At 48.4% G+C, this 25,008-nt stretch overlaps 1 protein-coding gene across 1 annotated transcript in view; it reads left to right on the top strand.

The window, feature by feature from the left end:
* Nucleotides 1-25,008, top strand: part of RAD23B (RAD23 homolog B, nucleotide excision repair protein) — a 247,329-nt gene that overhangs the window by 138,279 nt on the left and 84,042 nt on the right. Inside the window, exon 6 of the mRNA XM_069239926.1 lies at nucleotides 7,012-7,139. Within this exon, the coding sequence (XP_069096027.1) occupies nucleotides 7,012-7,139 (128 nt within the window). The remainder of the gene's footprint in view (nucleotides 1-7,011; nucleotides 7,140-25,008) is intronic.

Here is a 25,008-nt window from a genome sequence, read left to right as displayed (position 1 = left end):
ACCGAAACATTTGGTGCTGAAAACAAGGAACCCAACTTCTTCAGAGCATAAAGACTCCAGGTGCGTAGGAGCCTATTTTGGAGACTATGGGCGCTTGACAACATTGCCTCCATATCCAGGAGGGGACAGGGCACTTTATTGCTTCCTCTGCAGTCACTTTCAAGAGGAAACTGCCCTTCCAAGAGACCTTGGACAATTCACCACTGCCAAACAAGGCCTGTCCGAACAAGCCAACCACCTTTCTCCCAAGCCTTCTCCTTCTCCCCCCTCCTCTTTCTGATCCACCACCTTCACTCACTGATTATAACTAACCCCTTCCCCTCCTCATTTACCTGACTCTTACTTCAGGGGATCTAACATCTCAGGGTTCACCTTTGTTTATTGGGGAGGATTTAGGTGGGACACAGCAGAACCCAGATCCATGGGACACATGACCCTGATCCCCCTGATAAGTACAGCACAAAATTTGTACCTTCCACTACCCTCCCCACCTGAGGATACTATGTTCTATTAGCAGGTAGTAGCTCGGGCAGCCGCTTTCCATAATGTTGAGATGCTCAGGGACCACATTGAGCAGGAATTCCTTTTTGATACCCTAACTTCCACACACAGGGATATCCAGTTCCTCCCCATGCTCCCTAGTATGCTTCGTCACACAGACAATATTTTTAAAGAACCGGTCCGCTCTAGGGTTAACACCCCTAAAGTATACAAAGTATAAGCCTGCTTCCTCTGAATCATTATGTAACAGATCTCAGGGACTGCCAGACTCCATAGTGGCCATCACTGCACATAAACTGACAAGTAGTCAGGCCACAGGGGATTTTCGTCCCTAGACAAGGAGAGCAAAAAGCTGGATGCCACCAGCAAAAGAGTGGCTGCACAGGTGGCCAATCATTGGCGCACCTCCAATTCAGAGGTATTGCTAGGAAGATGTGACCGGGCTTACTGGGATGAAATGGAGGAGCTCCTCCAGTATCTCCCAGATGAGCATAGCAAAAGAGCACTGCAGATCGTTTAAGAGAGCAAACTCTCACTAACCATTCCAACTGTTGTGCCCTGGATTCCGCAGACAAAGCTGCATGTGGTGTAAATACCAGTATCTTGGTTAGGAGACACACCTGGCTTTGATGCTCTGGCTTTAGACCAAAGGTCCAACAAGCCGTGCTCAATATGCCCTTCTACAAGGAGCAGCCTTTCGGCCCTCAAATGGATTCCACCCTTGAAGTTGAAGAAAGATAGACGCCGCAAAAGTCATGGGTGCTTTTAAGTCCACCTCACAAAGGGACATGCCCCGTCCCCACGTTCAGAGGTGGTTACAAATCAGAAGCCTCTACCACCCAGTCCGGACAGCCTTCAACCTCATATTCCGGGGAACTTATAGAGGCAGTAAGAACCAAGGCAGAGACGAGAGCACCACCACCTGCAGTTCTACCTCCACATCAAAACAGTGACTTCCTACCTCTCCCCACCTGTTAGGGGATGACTTCAAAATTTTCATGCACAAAGGATCAATCACCTCCGACCAATGGGTCCTTTCCATTATCCAACATGGTTACTGTCTGGAGCTCACTACCACCCCTCCAAACATTCCCCCTCGCTCTTGCAAGCTATTTCACAAACACCTCACCCTTCTCAAACAAGAGGTGCAATCCCTTCTTCTCAAAGGGCCCATAGAGCCTGTTCCAGTACAACACCAGGAAACAGGAGTATACTCCCTATACTTCCTCATCCCCAAAAGGATGGCTGTCTCTGGCCTATTATGGATCTGAGACACTGAAACCACTACATTCAATCAGAACACTTTCACATGGTCACACTTCAAGACATTATTCCCCTCATGCAACAGGGCGACTTTGGCAGCCCTGGATCTAAAGGACTCCTATTTCCATATCCCCATCCACACTACTCCTTAAATACCTCAAATTTGTAGTTGCAGGCAAACATTACCAGTTCAGAGTCCTGCCTTTCGGAGTCACGACTGCTCCCAGAGTCTCACAAAGTGCTGAGCAGTAGTTGCCGCACACCTCAGAAGACAAAACATACATTTGTTCCTTTACTTAGACGACTGGCTTATCAAAGCCAGCACCCTACCACACTGCCAATGTCACACCCAAATGACTGTGAACCTGCTTCACACATTGGGATTCACAATCAACTTTGTCAAATCCCATCTTCAACTTCTTCAAGTACAGCCTTATCTAGGAGCTGTTCTCAGCACAGAGCTGGGGCTAGCATACCCCAATCCTGCTCGGATTCAAACTTTTCAGTCTCTTCTCCCCCAGTTTCAGAATTGTAAACGCAGTCCAGACTATCGTGCACCAGTTAGGGATGATGGCTTCCTGCATTACCATTGTTCCCCCATGCTAAACTCCACGTGGGTCCTTTACATCAGTGTCTGTCTTGTCAGTGGTCTGAGTCACCGGGGTCACCTGGAAGATCTAGTGGTGTTAGACAGCCATACTTGCTGCTTTCTGCAATGGTGGAACACTGCCAACCTGTTGGAAGGGCAGCCTTTTCTGGACTCTGTGCCTCTGGTCATTTTGACCAGACTCCTCACTGATCGGTTGGAGCGCTGACCTTCAAGACCTGGCAGTACAGGGCCTTTTGTGTCTGTCCCCTATCCCTACATATCAGTTACCTCGAGCTTCAAGCAGTATTTCTAGCCCTGAAAGCATTTCTGCATTATCCGTCCCACAAGTGTCTTTCTGCACTGATAACATGATAGCCATGTATTACGTACAGAAACAAGGAGGGGCACTGTTGTCCTAATTGTCACAACTCTCTGACAATATGGAAATGGGCTCTCCACCACCACAATTACCTTGTGACAGATTATCTCCCAGGAACGGACAATGACTTTGCAGATCTGCTCAGCAAGATGCAACAAGAAGTCCTCAAGTGGGAACTCCACCCACAAGTCCTTCAAAAATACTTCCTAAAGCGGGGACCTTCTCAGATAGACCTTTTTGCCACAGCTGAAAGGGCAAAATGCCCAAGCTTTGCCTCCAGGTACCCACAGCCTCCATACAAGGGCAGTGCTCCGTGGGTGAGCTGGGCAAGGATATTTGCTTACGCTTTTTCACCTCTACCTCTCATTTCATTTCTGGTTTGGAAAATCAGACAGACCTCTCATCATGATCCTTACATCTCCCACTTGGGTGTGTCAACCATGGTTCACCACACTTCTGGACCTCTCAGTAGTCCGCCCACGAGAAGCTCCCCAAACAGGCTGGACCTTCGCATTCAAAATCAAGGACAGATCAGACATCCAGACCTCAAGTCTCCCAACCTTACGACATTGCTCCTGAGGTCATTGAGTTTGGTTACTTGGGATTGCAAGCAGAATGTATCGACATCCTCAAGGAAGCTCGTAGACCCACAATTAGAGCATGTTATGCTGCAAGATGGAAACGTTTTGTATGCTATTGCAGTCCCAAAAACATTAATCCCATTAAAGCTACTGTCCAAGACATTGTTTACTTTCTCACTTACAGGAAACTAATCTAGCTCACGCTTCCATTTGCTCACATCTCACAGTTGTAGCAGCATATTTGCTGAACAGACAACATACTTCCTTGCTCAAAATTCCAGTTATCAAAGCTTTCATGGATGTCATTAAAAAGGTCATTCCACCCAAAGTGCCTTTAGCACCATCCTGGAACCTCAAGATTGTGCTTACCAGGCCCTCCTTTTGAGCCACTTCATGCCTTCTTCAGTATCTTTCTTGGAAAGTGGTGTTTTTAGTTGCCATCACATCACTCAGATGTGTTAGTGAGCTCCAGGCCATAACACGGGAAGAACCTTTCTTCCAGATCAATAGAGACAAAGTGGTCCTTCGCACAAACCCACAGTTCCTTCCTAAAGTGGTTTCCCATTTCCGTATCAACCAATCCATTCAACTACCAGTTTTCCTTCCGCTGTCTCTGTTGCAGAAAGAGCTCCCCACCCTTTGGATGTTAAACGTGCATTAATGTTTTACACTGACAGAACTAAAGACCAAACGTCTTTGTGGCTTTTTCATTACGTCACACAGGCTATCTAATATCCCAAAACAGCATAGCTAGATGGATAGTGAAATGTATACAAACGTGTTATGCCAAGGCAAAAAGACAACTTCTTATCACTCCCAGAGTGAACTCAACCAGGAAGAAGAGCCACTATGGCTTTCCTTGGAAACATACCTATAACTGACCTCTATAAGGCAGCTACATGGTCTACACCACATACATTTACAAAACAATATTGTGTGGATGTACTTGCACGTCAGCAAGCTAACATCGGCCACGTAGTACTAAAAACACTTTCCAGTCAACTCTAACTCACAGATGCTGGCCCCTGCTTTCATGGAGGGACTGCTTTACAGTCGATTCAGAGCATGTGTATCTACAGCCACAAATGCCTTTGAACAGAAAATGTTACTTACCCAGTAAGCAGCTGTTCGTGGCATGTAGTGCTTTGGAGTCACATGCACCCTCCCCAGATGCATGTAGCCATTCCAGTTGCTTTTATATTTGTATATACTTGTACACATGTAGTTACACTTGCACGGACATCTTTCTTTGTACTTTCTCTACACTCCTTTTCTTACTCACCTGCTGGAAAGCAGTGTAAAAAAGCAGAACAACTTGCAACACTGAACTGAAATCTAGATGGCAGGAGTATGCAGAGCATGTGAAGCTGCAGCACTACTTGCCACAAACAGATGCTTACTGGTTAAATAAGATTTACTTTAACCTTCTCTTAAAACGCCTTTTCCTTCTTGAGTTCTTGCTATTGTCTTTCAAAGAGTATACACACTTGTCAGAGTCCATATATATAATCCTTCTTTTTATCACTTTTCTTGAACTGGCTTTTGTAATAGCTTATTGTGGTCTCGCTACGGACAGCTGTTTCTCTGTTGCAGCAAGCATTGTATATCAATCTCACGTGTACTGTAGTCTTTTACTGGGTGGCTTTTTTGCTGTTTGTGTTCACCTTTGGATTTGCTGCTTTCCTTTACGTTCCGGGTGTGCCGCCCTTGAGTAGAACTCTCTAACCATGCTTTTTAATTTGTTGTGTTGTATACTGACAGAGCTGACATATGAGGGCTATTTTCTTCTCTGTGTGGCTTTGTCATTTGACTCTGTAAAAGAGCACAGTTGTGTTCCTGCACTTCCAAGCTGTTTTTTTTTTTCTTATTGGTCTAGATACCCTCTAATTCTTTTTTCCTGCCATTGCCCCAGATTCTCACTTATTTTGCCAAATTCTACATGTATTTTTATTCCCCAGTTTCGTGCAGTGATAGTAGCCATAGTTGGTTTTGCCAGCGCAGCGGTGTTACGGCGTCTGGTGTCCTGTTGTTTACTTCAATGGGAAACGGTCCAGTCACAAAGATGCTGCAAGCTGGGACTAGAAAGTCAGTCCAGGGGAAACCACAGAGGAGCTCGGCCCTTGAGGTCCTTGGGCACATGGGTGCACCGTTGGACCACTCCCCCTCGAGATGTCGCTCAGGTGCAGTGGTGTCTTTCGGCATCTGTCCAGTACTTGAGTTCCTCATGGTTGCAGGGGGGTCCGCAGAAAGCCTGCAGGCGTAGAGTGGGGATCCAGTTTTGTGTCCAGTGAAGATGTGGTATCGGGTGTTCCCCCTTTATAATCAATTTAGGTGTCATTAAGGGGAGTGAAGGGAGGTAGCCAATGGGCTACTTACCCTTGTGGTCATTACACCCCCAGGATGACAACTTCCTATGGGGAGTGCACATCACTCTGTCCCAGAATTTCTAAATTTCACCCAAACAAGATGGTGAAAATTCTAAAGCTTGTATGCATTGCCGTCTGGCCACCCTTGGGGTGTGTCCAGCCTGGAAAAGCAACACACCTCCTGCATAGCTAACTATCCTGCCTGTCCAGGTGCCAGATGAGCCCTGAGGAAGGGGAGTCAGGATCTCCTTCTGAGAGAGGCCAGATCTGCATAGCAAAGGCAGTGGGCTTCTTTTAAGCTTCCTACCTTGGAAGACAGATCATTCTGTTTGCAAGAGGTGTGCAACACCCCAGCCCGAGCAGGCTTTGTTTCTGACCTCCAGAGAGCTAAGGATCTCACCCTTGGAGGTCCGATTCTTGTCTGTTGGTGGCAAACTGGTTAGCTTGGGTCAGTGATCCCACCAGAAGTTTGTAGGTTGTTAATCTCAAAAACTGTTACCTTGAACCCTGCACAAGATTATACAGTTGGAGAATAGTAGTAAGAACTCCTCCTTTCTGCTACATGGTTCTGAATTTCCATTTAAACCATGTAATTTTGTGTGTTGTTCTAGGATTCTTGTGATCCTGAGAGATCTCTTTATACTTTTAAGGTTAAGCATGTTAAGGTAATATTTGGAGAAAATACAGGTTGGGAAATGAAAATAAGTTGTCAATCATTGCTCTATTGGGGCAGGGCAAGCGTTATCCAGACAATTAACAGCAAGATGGGGAAATCTAATGTATTCTGTGCTATCAACATAACCGTTTCTCAAAGGAAGGTCAAATGCTTCGTCCATAAGAGGAAAACTTGGGCTACCGTTCTACTACAATTTTTTTTTTTTCCTTTTCAGAAATTTAAGATACGCTCACCTGGCGCAATTTGTATTATACTGTTTTCTTGATTCAGACTAAGTCTGATGCCACAGTAGGCTAGGCTTCTTTGTGTAATTTTGGTGCCTAACCCCATGTATTTATTCCCTGAATTCTCATTGCAAAATGTCCTTTTCTGGGCTTAATTTTCTAATCAGTGAAGATCCAACTTTGATGTGGGTGTGGATTGCTTGGATTTTTAGTCTCCACTGTGGCAGTCAAGGCATCAGAAAATACTTTGATAAATCAGGTAAACAATACGTAGGATCGGTTTCAGCTGATTACCTTTTTAAAATAAGCATGTGTATTTTTTTTAATGTTGAGTTGTTACTGAATACTGTCAGTCCATTGACAATTTTTTTTAAAAATAATTGTGAATTTGTCCTTCTGTTTAATCGTTACCACTGTCTTTCTTTCATCCAGTGACAGGCCAGTCTTATGAAAATATGGTGACTGAAATCATGTCAATGGGGTATGAGCGAGAGCAGGTCATTGCTGCTCTGAGAGCTAGCTTCAATAATCCTGACAGGGCAGTGGAATACCTTTTAATGGTAAGTCTGTTTCCCATGCAGTTTTTTTTTTTCTTTAGCTTCATGTTCTATTAAGTTGGTGTTTAATTGGCTTTCTTTGACATCATAAATATTAATGGGAAGTTATAGTGATGAATATGTTTGCATCTGTAAACGGCGGGTAAACAGTTGCATATTTTTTTGGTCTGGATGTTGACATGACAGCTCTTTTGAAGTAGGCTGCATTGATTTCATTTCTTGGCCTGAGCATTGCAGGCATGTTACTAAAGTGAGTTTTATCACACTGTTTCTGTGCCAGACACAACTTGCCACAATGACATTACTTTTGAAACTGTTTCTGATTTGTGAACTTATGCATGGATTCCACCCTAAAGGGGACATCTTCAAGATCAGGAAAATTCCAGAGTCTGAGGGTCTACGTTTGTCTGTGATCAGTGGGTGCCAAGGATCGCTATTATCTAGTGCTCGGGAGACTTAGTTAGTCCGGTCTCACTGCGTTGGGTTGTGGTTGTACCATCCAAGGGTTGTAAGTGCCACTAAACGCTGTAATATCAGGGGCTTGGGATATTTGAGTATTCAAGCTGCTGCTTTGAAGATGTCCCCGATTACTGGATTGGCACTATACACTGGAATTTAGGTGCTTCCAACTTGATCATCCTTGTCCTGATGATGACCCCACCTTCATTCACCTTAATACGAGGTCGAAACGTCGACACATCTCCAAAGAGTGGTTGAGACTGATGCAAAGAAATGTTGTGAAACTTCAGGGCTTCCTGGATTGAAGGAGCCACTTGAAGTTCATAATTTTCTTAACACCAAACTCTGCACCGATTGTATATATATCACCTTCACTCACCTGCACTTCAACACCTTCACTGTTTTATAGGAGCACCTACCTTGACGAATGTAAAATATAAATGAACAGAATGACATGTTCAACCAAGATTTACAAAAAACTTTGTGATTAATATTATATTATAGATGAAGTAATACATTTTCTTTTGTATTACATTATTGGTACACTGGGAAATCTTTTTAAGTCTGTTATATTCCGCGGAAGGCTAGGTTACTTCCCCCTTGCACTGACCTTGAATTTGATTACAATTGATAACCTCTAACCCTTGTGACCAGGGCATTTGCCTCATTGTTTCTATATCCTTAAACACCAAGACACACTGGGTTGTATCGCATGCACTGAATTCCAGCCCAGGACTAGGAAAGCAAGGGGAAAAATATAGGTGAGCTTTCTATTCCATGGCACAGTCTAATACATCCCAGAAAGACTTGGGTATTTTGAGCAGGTAGAGCCCTGAGGACAGAGAGTTGGTACAATGGGAGGGCTCAGATGTCAAAGGTCGTTGAGGCAGAAAAAGACTGAAGAAATCATTGAGGGATGAACAGAAAAAAACGTAAACCAAGTGATGCTTTGGGGCTGAACAGAGACTGTCGTTGACTTGTCATCTAGGAAGGCCAGCTTCAAGCCCTGCAGCACCTTTCACCGACTGATGTCCTTGTTTGGCTGTGGTGCCTCGAGCGCAACCATGACCTGAAGTTGTGCTCAGACTACTGCACGATGAATTTGAAGGCTTTGAGTGTGCAATCCCTCAAGCTATTGGCGGCCTGTTGTCCGATTCCACACCAGTCGAGATTCCGGTCATGAGAAAGGTCCTGGGGTTGCGCATAGAGTCCAAGGTTGTCATCTCATTGTAAATCTTCGGGACACTTGGGAAGTCCAAGCATAAGAAGGAGCCAAAGCGTGCTTTAACTTCTGCGTGTCAGTTGGCTGACAAGACATGGGAGCATCTGCATTCTAAGCCTCGCCCAGTAGGTTGTGCCTAGACCGACCCCATGCTTTTCCAAGGTTCCTGGGGAATTTGGGCAGGCTGACCCCTCAGGTGCCCTTTCGGGCCCCATGGTGTCAGCAGGGGCCCCTGCTGGTTCCACGGTGGCAGCTGTGGCCTCGGCGCTAGAGGGGCCCCAAGGATCAACTTCTGGATCAAAACAGTCCTGCCACTCAACCTTCTTCAGCACACAATGCCAATGCTTCCAGTGCCCACCAGCGGCACATCCCCATTTTGATCCCTGACTCCTATAAGAAGCTGGAGGGATATCGCTAGGCGTCGTATCTCGCGCCATCAGGAGCCTTGCCTTCCAGATCGGATCCCAAGCCCTTTTCATTTGGGGTTGGCCTCAGGTAGGAATGGGAGGGGTTGCTGAACCCTGAAGTCTATCTAGCCTAATGAACTGGACATGGACTGGTGTGAGGAACTGAGTGAAGCCAGTGGCCTGGATACTTAGCCAGATGCTGGCATGCTTTCTTCCTCTATTGTAGCTATGGAGGAGACAGTGTCTTTTCCGATGGTGGTGCAGAGGTCCTTGACCTCTAGTTGCACTCAGTATTGATCAAGACTGTCTTGACAGAGGTGCTTCAGCCAGAAGTCTTCCCACCTGAACCGCTCCTCCCATTTATTTAGGTTCTCACAGATGTCCTTTTGAGTACCTGATCCAAACCTAACACGGGGAATCGTCTGAACAGGACAATCACCTGTTATCGCATCTCGCCCCAGGGTTTTCTCATGCAACACCCCAACCCTGAGTTTTCGTGGTCTAGACTTCCACCTCAGATTTCAGAACCTGGTGCTTTTCCTACCACTCCTCCATATAGGGAATCCTAGAGGCTGGAGGCACTTGGAAAGATTTTTTCGCCAGCCGGGCATTGCGGTCTGTGAATACTGCGTGCCTTTTGGACCACCACACCCACGCTCTGTGGGATAGGGTTGCGCAAGTGCTGCCTATGGTCCCAGAGGGCAGGACAGATGCAGCAAAGTGCACAATTCAGTGTGGACATGGTGCACTCGCTAGGTAGAGCAGTTTTGTATTCAGGCCCTTATGTGCCATGACTCCCTAAGTATTACTGGCTTGTCAGGGGATGGCGTGTCTTTAATGGATATGCCCTTAAATGGCACTCATCTCTTTGGAGGCAAAGTGGACTTTGCGCTTGAGTGATTTAAGGACAGTTGAGCTTATCTTTTCACCCCTTTCAGGGCCATGGCTAAGGCAGTGGATACCAAAAGCACCCTTTTCTAGCCACTGTGCCGTGCATGCTCCCCAGCTCCTGCATGGCTGAGGGTGCGGTGTCCACAAGTCTTGTGGATCAGGCAGCCAGAGGTTTGGCCAGTCCACATGCTCTCTCCACCCCTCAGCCTCTAATCCCTCCTAATCTGCCCTTATGCCATCATAGGCACCCATTTGGTGGCAGGATATGTCATCACTTGCCCCACAGGCAGTCCATAACATCAGACAGGTGGGTTTTGCAGATAGTCTGAATGCTGTTCTCCCTTCCTTTCCTCCCAAATGCCACCATCTCAAGACAGGCTGACAGAGGATCGGCTTCCCTTCAAGGAAGATGCTGCTCTTTGCCAAGGTAGCCATAGAGAGGGGACCAATGCCAGAAGTAGATCATGGTTGCTATGCCTGCTACTTTCTGGTGCCGTAGGAGGATGGAGGCCTTCGTCCTATCCTAGACCTGCAGTCTCTCAATTACTTCCTCTAGAAGGAGAAATTCAAGTGCTCACCTTGGCTCAGGTTCTTTCTGCCCTGGACCCAAGATGATAGCGTTGGACTTGCAGGATGTTTGTTTTCATATTCCCATCCTGCCCAGACATTACCTGCGGTTCATGGTTGACCACAAGCTTTTTCGGTTTTCTGTGCTCCTTGTTGGCCTGACTAGGGTCCCCCTCCATGTTCTCCAAGGTGATGGCATTGGTTGCTGGTCAGCCATGGAGATTAGGAGTTTCAGTCTTCCATCTCGACAACTGGGTGTTGAAGGTAGGCTTTCCCCACTCTATCTCCCACCTCCAGACTATGGTGAATCTCCTGCACTTGCTGGTGTTCTCTATAAACATGCCGAAGTCACACCTGACTCCCTCTCTGACTGTGCCTTTCATCAGAGCTGTTCTGGACACAGTGATTTTCGGACTTATCCTTCCGAATGGTGAGTTAAGGATATTCAGGCTGTAATACTCATGTTTCGGCCTCCATCCTGGGTTTTGGTGAGACGGACTCTAGGGCTGTTGGTACTCATGGCCTCTGGTATCCTGCTGGTGAAAAATGCTCGTTGGCATATGCAGGCTCTACAGTAGGACCTGAAGTTACAGTTGGCACAGTGTAGGAGGTTGGCTCTGTATGTGCTATTTCAAAGTAAGGAATAGCATGCACAGAGTCCAAGGGTTCCCCTTAGAGGTAAGATAGTGGCAAAAAGAGATAATACTAATGCTCTATTTTGTGGTAGTGTGGTCGAGCAGTAGGCTTATCCAAGGAGTAGTGTTAAGCATTTGTTGTACATACACATAGACAATAAATGAGGTACACACACTCAGAGACAAATCCAGCCAATAGGTTTTGTAAGGAAATGCCTCCTTGGCATGGTTGCCCCCTGACTTTTTGCCTTTGCTGATGCTATGTTTACAATTGAAAGTGTGCTGAGGCCTGCTAACCAGGCCCCAGCACCAGTGTTCTTTCCCTAACCTGTACTTTTGTATCCACAATTGGCAGACCCTGGCATCCAGATAAGTCCCTTGTAACTGGTACTTCTAGTACCAAGGGCCCTGATGCCAAGGAAGGTCTCTAAGGGCTGCAGCATGTCTTATGCCACCCTAGAGACCTCTCACTCAGCACAGACACACTGCTTGCCAGCTTGTGTGTGCTAGTGAGGACAAAACGAGTAAGTCGACATGGCACTCCCCTCAGGGTGCCATGCCAGCCTCTCACTGCCTATGCAGTATAGGTAAGACACCCCTCTAGCAGGCCTTAAAGCCCTAAGGCAGGGTGCACTATACCATAGGTGAGGGTACCAGTGCATGAGCATGGTACCCCTACAGTGTCTAAACAAAACCTTAGACATTGTAAGTGCAGGGTAGCCATAAGAGTATATGGTCTGGGAGTTTGTCAAACACGAACTCCACAGCCCCATAATGGCTACACTGAAAACTGGGAAGTTTGGTATCAAACTTCTCAGCACAATAAATGCACACTGATGCCAGTGTACATTTTATTGTAAAATACACCACAGAGGGCACCTTAGAGGTGCCCCCTGAAACTTAACCGACTATCTGTGTAGGCTGACTAGTTTTAGCAGCCTGCCACAAACCGAGACATGTTGCTGGCCCCATGGGGAGAGTGCCTTTGTCACTCTGAGGCCAGTAACAAAGCCTGCACTGGGTGGAGATGCTAACACCTCTCCCAGGCAGGAATTGTCACACCTGGCGGTGAGCCTCAAAGGCTCACCTCCTTTGTGCCAACCCAGCAGGACACTCCAGCTAGTGGAGTTGCCCGCCCCCTCCGGCCAGGCCCCACTTTTGGCGGCAAGGCCGGAGAAAATAATGAGAATAACAAGGAGGAGTCACTGGCCAGGCAGGACAGCCCCTAAGGTGTCCTGAGCTGAGGTGACTCTAACTTTTAGAAATCCTCCATCTTGCAGATGGAGGATTCCCCCAATAGGGTTAGGATTGTGACCCCCTCCCCTTGGGAGGAGGCACAAAGAGGGTGTACCCACCCTCAGGGCTAGTAGCCATTGGCTACTAACCCCCCAGACCTAAACACGCCCTTAAATTTAGTATTTAAGGGCTGCCCTGAACCCTAGAAAATTAGATTCCTGCAACTACAAGAAGAAGGACTGCCTAGCTGAAAACCCCTGCAGAGGAAGACCAGAAGACGACAACTGCCTTGGCTCCAGAAACCCACCGGCCTGTCTCCTGCCTTCCAAAGATCCTGCTCCAGCGACGCCTTCCAAAGGGACCAGCGACCTCGACATCCTCTGAGGACTGCCCCTGCTTCGAAAAGACAAGAAACTCCCGAGGACAGCGGACCTGCTCCAAGACAAGCTGCAACTGTGTTTCCAGCAGCTTTAAAGAACCCTGCAAGCTCCCCGCAAGAAGCGTGAGACTTGCAACACTGCACCCGGCGACCCCGACTCGGCTGGTGGCGATCCAACACCTCAGGAGGGACCCCAGGACTACTCTGATACTGTGAGTACCAAAACCTGTCCCCCCTGAGCCCCCACAGCGCCGCCTGCAGAGGGAATCCCGAGGCTTCCCCTGACCGCGACTCTTTGAACCTAAAGTCCCGACGCCTGGGAGAGACCCTGCACCCGCAGCCCCCAGGACCTGAAGGACCGGACCTTCACTGGAGAAGTGACCCCCAGGAGTCCCTCTCCCTTGCCCAAGTGGAGGTTTCCCCGAGGAACCCCCCCCTTGCCTGCCTGCAGCGCTGAAGAGATCCCGAGACCTCTCATAGACTAACATTGCAAACCCGACGCTTGTTTCTACACTGCACCCGGCCGCCCCCGCGCTGCTGAGGGTGAAATTTCTGTGTGGACTTGTGTCCCCCCCCCGGTGCCCTACAAAACCCCCCTGGTCTGCCCTCCGAAGACGCGGGTACTTACCTGCAAGCAGACCGGAACCGGGGCACCCCCTTCTCTCCATTCTAGCCTATGTGTTTTGGGCACCACTTTGAACTCTGCACCTGACCGGCCCTGAGCTGCTGGTGTGGTGACTTTGGGGTTGCTCTGAACCCCCAACGGTGGGCTACCTTGGACCAAGAACTAAGCCCTGTAAGTGTCTTACTTACCTGGTTAACCTAACAAATACTTACCTCCCCTAGGAACTGTGAAAATTGCACTAAGTGTCCCCTTTTAAAACAGCTATTTGTCAATAACTTGAAAAGTATACATGCAATTTTGATGATTTGAAGTTCCTAAAGTACTTACCTGCAATACCTTTCGAATGAGATATTACATGTAGAATTTGAACCTGTGGTTCTTAAAATAAACTAAGAAAAGATATTTTTCTATATAAAAACCTATTGGCTGGATTTGTCTGAGTGTGTGTACCTCATTTATTGTCTATGTGTATGTACAACAAATGCTTAACACTACTCCTTGGATAAGCCTACTGCTCGACCACACTACCACAAAATAGAGCATTAGTATTATCTCTTTTTACCACTATTTTACCTCTAAGGGGAACCCTTGGACTCTGTGCATGCTATTCCTTACTTTGAAATAGCACATACAGAGCCAACTTCCTACATTGGTGGCAGCGGTGGGATACAAGACTTTGCATTTGCTGGACTACTCAGCCAATACCTGATCACACGACAAATTCCAAAATTGTCATTAGAAATTGATTTTTGCAATTTGAAAAGTTTTCTAAATTCTTAAAAGACCTGCTAGGGCCTTGTGTTAGATCCTGTTTAGCATTTCTTTTAGAATTTAAAAGTTTGTAAAAGTTTGAATTAGATTCTAGAACCAGTTGTAGATTCTTAAAAAGTATTCCAACTTTTAGAAGCAAAATGTCTAGCACAGATGTGACTGTGGTGGAACTCGACACCACACCTTACCTCCATCTTAAGATGAGGGAGCTAAGGTCACTCTGTAAAATAAAGAAAATAACAATGGGCCCCAAACCTACCAAAATACAGCTCCAGGAGCTTTTGGCAGAGTTTGAAAAGGCCAACCCCTCTGAGGGTGGCAACTCAGAGGAAGAGGATAGTGACTTGGAGGACAATTCCCCCCTACCAGTCCTATCTAGGGAGAACAGGGTCCCTCAAACCCTGACTCCAAAAATAATAGTCAGAGATGCTGGTTCCCTCACAGGAGAGACCAACACCTCTGAAATCACTGAGGATAGCCCCAGTGAAGAGGACATCCAGTTAGCCAGGATGGCCAAAAGATTGGCTTTGGAAAGACAGATCCTAGCCATAGAGAGGGAAAGACAAGAGATGGGCCTAGGACCCATCAATGGTGGCAGCAACATAAATAGGGTCAGAGATTCTCCTGACATGTTGAAAATCCCTAAAGGGATTGTAACTAAATATGAAGATGGTGATGACATCACCAAATGGTTCACAGCTTTTGAGAGGGCTTGTGTAACCAGAAAAGTGAACAGATCTCACTGGGGTGCTCTCCTTTGGGAAATGTTCACAGGAAAGTGTAGGGATAGACTCCTCACACTCTCTGGACAAGATGCAGAATCTTATGACCTCATGAAGGGTACCCTGATTGAGGGCTTTGGATTCTCCACTGAGGAGTATAGGATTAGATTCAGGGGGGCTCAAAAATCCTCGAGCCAGACCTGGGTTGACTTTGTAGACTACTCAGTGAAAACACTAGATGGTTGGATTCAAGGCAGTGGTGTAAGTAATTATGATGGGCTGTACAATTTATTTGTGAAAGAACACCTGTTAAGTAATTGTTTCAATGATAAACTGCATCAGCATCTGGTAGACCTAGGACCAATTTCTCCCCAAGAATTGGGAAAGAAGGCGGACCATTGGGTCAAGACAAGGGTGTCCAAGACTTCAACAGGGGGTGACCAAAAGAAAGGGGTCACAAAGACTCCCCAGGGGAAGGGTGATGAGACAACCAAAACTAAAAATAGTAAAGAGTCTTCTACAGGCCCCCAAAAACCTGCACAGGAGGGTGGGCCCAGAGCCTCTTCACAAAACAATGGGTACAAGGGTAAAAACTTTGATCCCAAAAAGGCCTGGTGTCATAGCTGTAAACAGCATGGACACCAAACTGGAGACAAGGCCTGTCCCAAGAAAGATTCCACTCCAAACTCCCATCCAGGTAACACTGGTATGGCTAGTCTCCAAGTGGGATCAACAGTGTGCCCAGAGCAAATCAGGGTCCACACTGAAGCTACTCTAGTTTCTGAGGGTGGGGTGGACTTAGCCACACTAGCTGTCTGGCCGCCTAACATGCAAAAATACAGACAGCAACTCTTAATTAATGGGACTAGAATAGAGGGCCTGAGGGATACAGGTGCCAGTGTCACCATGGTGACAGAGAAACTGGTTTCCCCTGGCCAATACCTGACTGGAAAAACTTACACAGTCACCAACGCTGACAATCAGAGAAAAGTACATCCCATGGCAATGGTTACTTTAGAATGGGGAGGGGTCAATGGCCTGAAACAGGTGGTGGTCTCCTCAAATATCCCAGTGGACTGTCTGCTTGGAAATGACCTGGAGTCCTCAGCATGGGCTGAGGTAGAACTAAAAACCCATGCAGCAATGCTGGGTATCCCTGAACTGGTATGTGTGAAAACAAGAGCACAGTGCAAGGCACAGGGTGAACAAGTAGAGCTGGAGTCTGGAAGAATGGCCCAGCCTACCAAGAGAACAGGAAAGTCAGTTGGGAAACCAACTGCAACACAGCAAAAGAAAGGGAACCTCTCTTCTCAGGAAGAAGTTCTGCCCTCTGAGGGAACTGAGCCTTTGGAGCTTGAACCTTATCAGGTTGAGCTCTTAGGCCCAGGGGGACCCTCAAGGGAGGAGCTGTGTAAGGGACAAGAAACCTGTCCCTCTCTTGAAGGCCTTAGGCAGCAAGCTGCTGAAGAGTCCCAAGGCAAGAAAAATGGAACGCATAGGGTCTATTGGGAAGATGGACTCCTGTACACTGAGGCCAGAGATCCCAAACCTGGTGCCACTAGGAGAGTGGTAGTGCCTCAGCTGTTCAGAGAGTTCATCCTAACATTGGCCCATGACATTCCCCTTGCTGGACATTTGGGACAAACCAAGACGTGGGAGAGGTTAGTCAACCACTTCTACTGGCCCAATATGTCCAACATGGTTAAGGAGTTTTGCCTCTCCTGCCCCACCTGTCAAGCCAGTGGTAAGACAGGTGGGCATCCAAAGGCCCCCCTCATTCCACTGCCAGTGGTGGGGGTGCCCTTTGAAAGAGTGGGTGTGGACATAGTTGGTCCACTAGAACCTCCCACAGCCTCAGGAAATATGTATATCCTGGTAGTGGTGGATCATGCTACCAGGTATCCTGAAGCTATTCCCCTTAGGTCGACTACTGCCCCTGCAGTAGCCAAGGCCCTGATTGGTATCTTTACCAGAGTGGGTTTCTCTAAGGAGGTGGTGTCGGACAGAGGTACCAACTTCATGTCAGCATACCTAAAGCACATGTGGAATGAGTGTGGAGTGACTTATAAATTCACTACACCTTACCATCCACAAACTAATGGCTTAGTTGAGAGATTCAACAAGACATTAAAGGGCATGATCATGGGGCTCCCAGAAAAACTCAAAAGGAGATGGGATGTCCTCCTGCCATGTCTGCTTTTCGCTTACAGGGAGGTGCCACAGAAGGGAGTAGGATTCTCACCCTTTGAACTTCTGTTTGGTCATCCTGTAAGGGGACCACTTGCCCTTGTTAAAGAAGGCTGGGAGAGACCTCTCCATGAGCCTAAACAGGACATAGTGTACTATGTACTTGGCCTTCGCTCTAGAATGGCAGAGTACATGGAAAAGGCAACCAAAAACCTTGAGGCCAGCCAACAGCTCCAGAAGTTTTGGTATGACCAAAAGGCTGCACTGGTTGAGTTCCAACCAGGGCAGAAAGTCTGGGTTCTGGAGCCTGTGGCTCCCAGGGCACTCCAGGACAAATGGAGTGGCCCTTACCCAGTACTAGAAAGGAAGAGTCAGGTCACCTACCTGGTGGACCTGGGCACAAGCAGGAGCCCCAAGAGGGTGATCCATGTAAACCGCCTTAAGCTCTTCCACGACAGGGCTGATGTCAATCTGTTGATGGTAACAGTTGAGGATCAGGAGGCAGAGAGTGAACCTCTCCCTGATCTTCTGTCATCAGACCCAAAAGATGGTACAGTAGATGGAGTGATCTACTCAGACACCCTCTCTGGCCAACAGCAAGCTGATTGTAGGAGAGTCCTACAACAGTTTCCTGAACTCTTCTCCTTAACCCCTGGTCAGACACACCTGTGTACCCATGATGTGGACACAGGAGACAGCATGCCTGTCAAGAACAAAATCTTTAGACAATCTGACCATGTTAAAGAAAGCATCAAGGTGGAAGTCCACAAGATGCTGGAATTGGGAGTAATTGAGCGCTCTGACAGCCCCTGGGCTAGCCCAGTGGTCTTAGTCCCCAAACCTCACACCAAAGATGGAAAGAAAGAGATGAGGTTTTGTGTGGACTACAGAGGGCTCAATTCTGTCACCAAGACAGATGCTCATCCAATTCCAAGAGCTGATGAGCTCATTGATAAATTAGGTGCTGCCAAATTTCTAAGTACCTTTGACTTGACAGCAGGGTACTGGCAAATAAAAATGGCACCTGGAGCAAAAGAAAAGACAGCATTCTCCACACCTGATGGGCATTATCAGTTTACTGTTATGCCCTTTGGTTTAAAGAATGCCCCTGCCACCTTCCAAAGGTTGGTGAATCAAGTCCTTGCTGGCTTGGAGTCCTTTAGCACAGCTTATCTTGATGATATTGCTGTCTTTAGCTCCACCTGGCAGGATCACCTGGTCCACCTGAGGAAGGTTTTGAAGGCTCTGCAATCTGCAGGCCTCTCTATCAAGGCATCCAAATGCCAGATAGGGCAGGGAACTGTGGTTTACTTGGGACACCTTGTAGGTGGAGGCCAAGTTCAGCCACTCCAACCCAAGATCCAGACTATTCTGGACTGGGTAGCTCCAAAAACCCAGACTCAGGTCAGGGCATTCCTTGGCTTGACTGGGTATTACAGGAGGTTTGTGAAGGGATATGGATCCATTGTGACAGCCCTCACTGAACTCACCTCCAAGAAAATGCCCAAGAAAGTAAACTGGACTGTGGACTGCCAACAGGCCTTTGACACCCTGAAACAGGCAATGTGCTCAGCACCAGTTCTCAAAGCTCCAGATTATTCTAAGCAGTTCATTGTGCAGACTGATGCCTCTGAACATGGGATAGGGGCAGTTTTGTCCCAAACAAATGATGATGGCCTTGACCAGCCTGTTGCTTTCATTAGCAGGAGGTTACTCCCCAGGGAGCAGCGTTGGAGTGCCATTGAGAGGGAGGCCTTTGCTGTGGTTTGGTCCCTGAAGAAGCTGAGACCATACCTCTTTGGGACTCACTTCCTAGTTCAAACTGACCACAGACCTCTCAAATGGCTAATGCAAATGAAAGGTGAAAATCCTAAACTGTTGAGGTGGTCCATCTCCCTACAGGGAATGGACTTTATAGTGGAACACAGACCTGGGACTGCCCATGCCAATGCAGATGGCCTTTCCAGGTTCTTCCACTTAGAAAATGAAGACTCTCTTGGGAAAGGTTAGTCTCATCCTCTTTCGTTTGGGGGGGGGGGTTGTGTAAGGAAATGCCTCCTTGGCATGGTTGCCCCCTGACTTTTTGCCTTTGCTGATGCTATGTTTACAATTGAAAGTGTGCTGAGGCCTGCTAACCAGGCCCCAGCACCAGTGTTCTTTCCCTAACCTGTACTTTTGTATCCACAATTGGCAGACCCTGGCATCCAGATAAGTCCCTTGTAACTGGTACTTCTAGTACCAAGGGCCCTGATGCCAAGGAAGGTCTCTAAGGGCTGCAGCATGTCTTATGCCACCCTAGAGACCTCTCACTCAGCACAGACACACTGCTTGCCAGCTTGTGTGTGCTAGTGAGGACAAAACGAGTAAGTCGACATGGCACTCCCCTCAGGGTGCCATGCCAGCCTCTCACTGCCTATGCAGTATAGGTAAGACACCCCTCTAGCAGGCCTTACAGCCCTAAGGCAGGGTGCACTATACCATAGGTGAGGGTACCAGTGCATGAGCATGGTACCCCTACAGTGTCTAAACAAAATCTTAGACATTGTAAGTGCAGGGTAGCCATAAGAGTATATGGTCTGGGAGTTTGTCAAACACGAACTCCACAGCCCCATAATGGCTACACTGAAAACTGGCAAGTTTGGTATCAAACTTCTCAGCACAATAAATGCACACTGATGCCAGTGTACATTTTATTGTAAAATACACCACAGAGGGCACCTTAGAGGTGCCCCCTGAAACTTAACCGACTATCTGTGTAGGCTGACTAGTTTTAGCAGCCTGCCACAAACCGAGACATGTTGCTGGCCCCATGGGGAGAGTGCCTTTGTCACTCTGAGGCCAGTAACAAAGCCTGCACTGGGTGGAGATGCTAACACCTCTCCCAGGCAGGAATTGTCACACCTGGCGGTGAGCCTCAAAGGCTCACCTCCTTTGTGCCAACCCAGCAGGACACTCCAGCTAGTGGAGTTGCCCGCCCCCTCCGGCCAGGCCCCACTTTTGGCGGCAAGGCCGGAGAAAATAATGAGAATAACAAGGAGGAGTCACTGGCCAGGCAGGACAGCCCCTAAGGTGTCCTGAGCTGAGGTGACTCTAACTTTTAGAAATCCTCCATCTTGCAGATGGAGGATTCCCCCAATAGGGTTAGGATTGTGACCCCCTCCCCTTGGGAGGAGGCACAAAGAGGGTGTACCCACCCTCAGGGCTAGTAGCCATTGGCTACTAACCCCCCAGACCTAAACACGCCCTTAAATTTAGTATTTAAGGGCTGCCCTGAACCCTAGAAAATTAGATTCCTGCAACTACAAGAAGAAGGACTGCCTAGCTGAAAACCCCTGCAGAGGAAGACCAGAAGACGACAACTGCCTTGGCTCCAGAAACCCACCGGCCTGTCTCCTGCCTTCCAAAGATCCTGCTCCAGCGACGCCTTCCAAAGGGACCAGCGACCTCGACATCCTCTGAGGACTGCCCCTGCTTCGAAAAGACAAGAAACTCCCGAGGACAGCGGACCTGCTCCAAGACAAGCTGCAACTGTGTTTCCAGCAGCTTTAAAGAACCCTGCAAGCTCCCCGCAAGAAGCGTGAGACTTGCAACACTGCACCCGGCGACCCCGACTCGGCTGGTGGCGATCCAACACCTCAGGAGGGACCCCAGGACTACTCTGATACTGTGAGTACCAAAACCTGTCCCCCCTGAGCCCCCACAGCGCCGCCTGCAGAGGGAATCCCGAGGCTTCCCCTGACCGCGACTCTTTGAACCTAAAGTCCCGACGCCTGGGAGAGACCCTGCACCCGCAGCCCCCAGGACCTGAAGGACCGGACCTTCACTGGAGAAGTGACCCCCAGGAGTCCCTCTCCCTTGCCCAAGTGGAGGTTTCCCCGAGGAACCCCCCCCTTGCCTGCCTGCAGCGCTGAAGAGATCCCGAGACCTCTCATAGACTAACATTGCAAACCCGACGCTTGTTTCTACACTGCACCCGGCCGCCCCCGCGCTGCTGAGGGTGAAATTTCTGTGTGGACTTGTGTCCCCCCCCGGTGCCCTACAAAACCCCCCTGGTCTGCCCTCCGAAGACGCGGGTACTTACCTGCAAGCAGACCGGAACCGGGGCACCCCCTTCTCTCCATTCTAGCCTATGTGTTTTGGGCACCACTTTGAACTCTGCACCTGACCGGCCCTGAGCTGCTGGTGTGGTGACTTTGGGGTTGCTCTGAACCCCCAACGGTGGGCTACCTTGGACCAAGAACTAAGCCCTGTAAGTGTCTTACTTACCTGGTTAACCTAACAAATACTTACCTCCCCTAGGAACTGTGAAAATTGCACTAAGTGTCCCCTTTTAAAACAGCTATTTGTCAATAACTTGAAAAGGATACATGCAATTTTGATGATTTGAAGTTCCTAAAGTACTTACCTGCAATACCTTTCGAATGAGATATTACATGTAGAATTTGAACCTGTGGTTCTTAAAATAAACTAAGAAAAGATATTTTTCTATATAAAAACCTATTGGCTGGATTTGTCTCTGAGTGTGTGTACCTCATTTATTGTCTATGTGTATGTACAACAAATGCTTAACACTACTCCTTGGATAAGCCTACTGCTCGACCACACTACCACAAAATAGAGCATTAGTATTATCTCTTTTTACCACTATTTTACCTCTAAGGGGAACCCTTGGACTCTGTGCATGCTATTCCTTACTTTGAAATAGCACATACAGAGCCAACTTCCTACAGGTTTTTATATAGAAAAATATCTTTTCTTAGTTTATTTTAAGAACCACAGGTTCAAATTCTACATGTAATATCTCATTCGAAAGGTATTGCAGGTAAGTACTTTAGGAACTTCAAATCATCAAAATTGCATGTATACTTTTCAAGTTATTCACAAATAGCTGTTTTAAAAGTGGACACTTAGTGCAATTTTCACAGTTCCTAGGGGAGGTAAGTATTTGTTAGGTTAACCAGGTAAGTAAGACACTTACAGGGCTTAGTTCTTGGTCCAAGGTAGCCCACCGTTGGGGGTTCAGAGCAACCCCAAAGTTACCACACCAGCAGCTCAGGGCCGGTCAGGTGCAGAGTTCAAAGTGGTGCCCAAAACACATAGGCTAGAATGGAGAGAAGGGGGTGCCCCGGTTCCGGTCGGCTTGCAGGTAAGTACCCGCGTCTTCGGAGGGCAGACCAGGGGGGTTTTGTAGGGCATCGGGGGGGACACAAGCCCACACAGAAATTTCACCCTCAGCAGCGCGGGGGCGGCCGGGTGCAGTGTAGAAACAAGCGTCGGGTTTGTAATGGAAGTCAATGGGAGATCTAGGGATCTCTTCAGCGCTGCAGGCAGGCAAGGGGGGGGGGTCCTCGGGGAAACCTCCACTTGGTCGAGGGAGAGGGACTCCTGGGGGTCACTCCTCCAGTGAAAGTCCGGTCCTTCAGGTCCTGGGGGCTGCGGGTGCAGGGTCTCTCCCAGGCGTCGGGACTTAGGATTCAAAGAGTCGCGGTCAGGGGAAGCCTCGGGATTCCCTCTGCAGGCGGCGCTGTGGGGGCTCAGGGGGGACAGGTTTTTGTACTCACAGTCTTAGAGTAGTCCTGGGGTCCCTCCTGAGGTGTTGGATCGCCACCAGCCGAGTCGGGGTCGCCGGGTGCAGTGTTGCAAGTCTCACGCTTCTTGCGGGGAGCTTGCAGGGTTCTTTAAAGCAGCTGGAAACAAAGTTGCAGCTTTTCTTGGAGCAGGTCCGCTGTCCTCGGGAGTTTCTTGTCTTTTCGAAGCAGGGGCAGTCCTCAGAGGATGTCGAGGTCGCTGGTCCCTTTGGAAGGCGTCGCTGGAGCAGGATCTTTGGAAGGCAGGAGACAGGCCGGTGAGTTTCTGGAGCCAAGGCAGTTGTTGTCTTCTGGTCTTCCTCTGCAGGGGTTTCAGCTAGGCAGTCCTTCTTCTTGTAGTTGCAGGAATCTAATTTTCTAGGGTTCAGGGTAGCCCTTAAATACTAAATTTAAGGGCGTGTTTAGGTCTGGGGGGTTAGTAGCCAATGGCTACTAGCCCTGAGGGTGGGTACACCCTCTTTGTGCCTCCTCCCAAGGGGAGGGGGTCACAATCCTAACCCTATTGGGGGAATCCTCCATCTGCAAGATGGAGGATTTCTAAAAGTTAGAGTCACTTCAGCTCAGGACACCTTAGGGGCTGTCCTGACTGGCCAGTGACTCCTCCTTGTTGCTTTCTTTGTTCCCTCCAGCCTTGCCGCCAAAAGTGGGGGCCGTGGCCGGAGGGGGCGGGCAACTCCACTAAGCTGGAGTGCCCTGCTGGGCTGTGACAAAGGGGTGAGCCTTTGAGGCTCACCGCCAGGTGTCACAGCTCCTGCCTGGGGGAGGTGTTAGCATCTCCACCCAGTGCAGGCTTTGTTACTGGCCTCAGAGTGACAAAGGCACTCTCCCCATGGGGCCAGCAACATGTCTCTAGTGTGGCAGGCTGCTGGAACCAGTCAGCCTACACAGCTAGTTGGTTAAGTTTCAGGGGGCACCTCTAAGGTGCCCTCTGTGGTGTATTTTACACTAAAATGTACACTGGCATCAGTGTGCATTTATTGTGCTGAGAAGTTTGATACCAAACTTCCCAGTTTTCAGTGTAGCCATTATGGTGCTGTGGAGTTCGTGTAAAACAGACTCCCAGACCATATACTCTTATGGCTACCCTGCACTTACAATGTCTAAGGTTTTGTTTAGACACTGTAGGGGTACCATGCTCATGCACTGGTACCCTCACCTATGGTATAGTGCACCCTGCCTTAGGGCTGTAAGGCCTGCTAGAGGGGTGTCTTACCTATACTGCATAGGCAGTGAGAGGCTGGCATGGCACCCTGAGGGGAGTGCCATGTCGACTTACTCATTTTGTTCTCACTAGCACACACAGGCTTGTAAGCAGTGTGTCTGTGCTGAGTGAGGGGTCTCTAGGGTGGCATAAGACATGCTGCAGCCCTTAGAGACCTTCCTTGGCATCAGGGCCCTTGGTACTAGAAGTACCAGTTACAAGGGACTTATCTGAATGCCAGGGTGTGCCAATTGTGGATACAATGGTACATTTTAGGTGAAGGAACACTGGTGCTGGGGCCTGGTTAGCAGGGTCCCAGCACACTTCTCAGTCAAGTCAGCATCAGTATCAGGCAAAAAGTGGGGGGTAACTGCAACAGGGAGCCATTTCTTTACACACAGGTTCAGGGGAATCTCACTGACATTGCCCAGATCTCGTAGAGAACTCCGAAAGATCTGCAGTGGTGGCTAACAAATCGCTATTGAGCCAGTGGAAGATCCCTCTTCCTTACCCAACCAGATCTTACAGTAGTGACAGATATGTCACTTATGGGAAGGCCATCCGGGAGAGGTGGAGATCTGAGGACTCAGGTCTCCGGTGGATCCGAACTCCACATCAACTTGGTGGTGCTCCGAGAGATTCGACTGGCATTGAAAGCCTTTCTACCCCCTGTCTAGGGGAGGCTTGTTCAAGTGTTCACGGACTGTGCCATTGCCATGTGGTACTGCAACAAACAGGGTGGGGTTGTGGCTTCCTTTGTCAAGAGGCTTTCCCTCTATGGACATGTCTGGAACATCAGGGAATATCCCTGGTGGTTCAACACCTGGCAGGTTCTTTGAACACCAGAGTGGACAAACTCAGTTGATGACTAGCGGATCATAAATTGAGTCTCCATCCGGAGATGGTGCGAGGTCTCTTTCAGCAGTGGGGAGCGCCTGAGTTAGATCTGTTCCCTGTCACCTAGAACACGCAGTATCAGCAG

Source organism: Pleurodeles waltl, chromosome 1_2 (genome assembly GCF_031143425.1).
Source record: "Pleurodeles waltl isolate 20211129_DDA chromosome 1_2, aPleWal1.hap1.20221129, whole genome shotgun sequence".
In the NCBI taxonomy this organism is placed as follows: domain Eukaryota; kingdom Metazoa; phylum Chordata; class Amphibia; order Caudata; family Salamandridae; genus Pleurodeles; species Pleurodeles waltl.
Note: the sequence above shows the minus strand (reverse complement) of the source record. Positions and strands in the feature narration are given on the sequence as shown.